The sequence below is a fragment of the Oratosquilla oratoria genome, chromosome 37 (genome assembly GCF_046742065.1).
Source record: "Oratosquilla oratoria isolate Oo_2021 chromosome 37, ASM4674206v1, whole genome shotgun sequence".
Lineage (NCBI taxonomy): Eukaryota > Metazoa > Arthropoda > Malacostraca > Stomatopoda > Squillidae > Oratosquilla > Oratosquilla oratoria.
The window spans coordinates 22,612,242-22,614,741 of NC_134813.1; the positions used below are offsets into that span (position 1 = coordinate 22,612,242).

At 37.5% G+C, this 2,500-nt stretch overlaps 1 protein-coding gene and 1 long non-coding RNA gene across 17 annotated transcripts in view; one reads left to right on the plus strand and one right to left on the minus strand.

Moving 5' to 3' along the window:
- Nucleotides 1–2,500, plus strand: part of LOC143019566 (uncharacterized) — a 467,386-nt gene that overhangs the window by 186,148 nt on the left and 278,738 nt on the right. The gene's annotated exons all lie outside the window — the stretch shown is intronic.
- Nucleotides 1–2,500, minus strand: part of LOC143019563 (uncharacterized) — a 224,598-nt gene that overhangs the window by 72,174 nt on the left and 149,924 nt on the right. For all 16 annotated transcript variants that reach the window (XR_012965828.1, XR_012965826.1, XR_012965827.1 and 13 more), the window contains 2 exons: nucleotides 2,038–2,217; nucleotides 209–287 (listed from right to left, as the gene is read on the minus strand). Coding sequence is in view for 13 of the 16 variants with exons in the window: in XM_076175302.1 (XP_076031417.1) it covers nucleotides 209–287; nucleotides 2,038–2,217 (259 nt within the window). In the remaining 3 variants the exon portion in view is untranslated. The remainder of the gene's footprint in view (nucleotides 1–208; nucleotides 288–2,037; nucleotides 2,218–2,500) is intronic.

Sequence of the window (2,500 nt, forward strand, 5' to 3'; positions counted from 1 at the left end):
TAGTGGAGATCGTGTCGGTAAGGTGGAATTGGAAATGATAGTGATAGTTTAGGCTGTGATGGTGTGAAAACAGTGATGGTGTTGGCGGTTATAGTGGTGCTCATGCCTACGGTGGTGTTGAGACTGATGGTGGTGTTGAAGACACTGGTGATGAACACACTGGTGGTGGTGACACTAATTATAGGATGGCTCACTGCCAGATACTCACGCAAGTTGGTGAGAGATCCTTCCTTTCCGTCAATTCCCTCACCCAGGACAAGAGGGGCAAGGTCCTTAACCTTCTTCATCTATTTCAAGAAACAACGAAATAAATGATAGTTAGATCACTGTGGCATTGTTCAAAAACATACTCCACTAAGCTTATCTATATCTCCAAACAATTCGTCCGTAAAGTCCTTAATCTGCTTCATCTGTTTCAGGAAACAATGAAATAAATGATAGTTAGATCACTGTGGCATTGGTCAAAAACATACTTCTCTAAGCTTATTTCCCTCCCCAAACAATTCGTCCATAAACTCCTTAATCTTCTTCATCTATTTCAAGAAACAACAAAATAAATGATAGATCACTGTGGCATTGTTCAAAAACATACTTCTCTAAGCATATTTCCATCTCCAAACAATTCGTCTATAAAGTCCTTAATCTTCTTCATCTCTTTCATGAAACAACTAAAGAAATTTCGGTTAGGTCACTTTGACACTGTTCAATGATATATTTCTCCAAGCTTGCTTCCATCTCCAGACAATTTGGCCATAAAATCCTTCATCTTCTACAAAATATATTTCACGAAACGATAAGAGAAATCATGGTAAGATTACTGTAGCCTTTTTCAAAAAGACGTTTATCTAAATTTACTCCTTTTGTCAAACATATTACTCATAAAGTTTGTTGACATCAACTGATTTTGTTCAGTAATGAAGAGGCCTCTAAGAAAATCACTCTAAGAAAGATAGAATTATTATCATTCATCATCTTATGTCCTTTCAACTAAGATTCTTTAGACACACATATGACCATAAGAACCTAAAAATGGAGGAGACTGGAAGAGACCATAAGGCCTACACTAGGCAGTTCCATGCCCATTACCATCTGTCATTCCCATACATAAAGTTATCTAACCTTCTTTTGAAACAACCAAGTTTCAGCCCTCACTAGATCGTTACCGTAGGATGGGGCAATCGGGCTATCTAATTAAAATTGGTTTTGAAATATTTCTCTTTTGCCCTAAATAGATACGTACTTCCATTTTACCAGAATTTTATTTACCAGTTGTAACATCATTTCTAATACATGAATGACTTTTGTATGGCCCATTTACCCCAGAAATTCGTCCATGTAAGTCCATGTAAGATTACCCCATCCTACGGTAATTCTATTCCATTCGTCAACCACACAAGGAATACGTGGGGGTTGCTCCCCCTGATCCCTTCCAATAAAGAGAAAAAGAGGTGGAGCCTTGGACGTGGGGAAAGAGAGATTTAAAGAGAGTAACATAAAAGAGAGACAGTAGAAGTTAAGATAGGTATAGTAGTCCTCTACGAGAGAAGATAAGTCTTGAAACATAAGATGATAGGCGACTCTGGTCCGTAGGGGCGTCGCTAAAGTCTCTACTGCAACGTTTCTTAACCTTAGGGTCCCCGGAACCCTAAGGTTCCGCTAAATGTTCCTAAGGGTTCCGCGAGAATAAGTGAGATAAGGTAATGCACTTTTGATATTTATTTAATTTCATATAATTCAACACGCACGACATATTCTTGGTTATTGTAATAATGTAATATAGATAATCATCCTATCTAACCTATTATTATGATGAGACAAGCAATTTATTTTAAAGGTTACGCAAGGATAAAAAGGTTGAGAAACGCTGCTCTGTTGTATTGATTTCATATAACTTATGGAATAAAAAACACGTTAAAGTTGGCAATGATTATAATAATACTAATGTTGGTGACATCAATGATAATCGTAATAATAAAGAATTGACCCCCCCAAAAAAAAAAAAAAAAAAAAAAATGAATACAGATAAAATGCCCTCACCTCGTCCACAAGTCTCTCCATCTTGGTCATCTGGTTGAGTTGCTCCCTCGAGGACCCGAGGAACCTATCTCTCATTGCTTCTCGCTCCACCGCCGTTCGATCCTTCTCACGTCGAAGTTTGTCGTTGATCTGACGCAGTTTAGCGTGCGCCTCCCGAAGTTCAAGCAGATCACGTTGTAGCTGAGGAAGGAGAACGAGTTTATAACCAGTGCTACTATACTTGGGAATAGTATTGTACTGAGGATGGTATAGGGAAGTCTAAGGATGGTAGAAGAACGGATAGTAGATATATTTTTTTTTTTTTTTTTTTTTTTTTTTTTTTTTTACACATCAGTCTTTCATGAGGAAATAGCGATGAACTTAGATACCGTGAAGACATTTCCTTATTTCATCTCGTTCAAGATTATTTGAGAAAGACACGGGGAGAAGTATTGCAAAATTAAGCCAAGTTCATAAAAAGTTG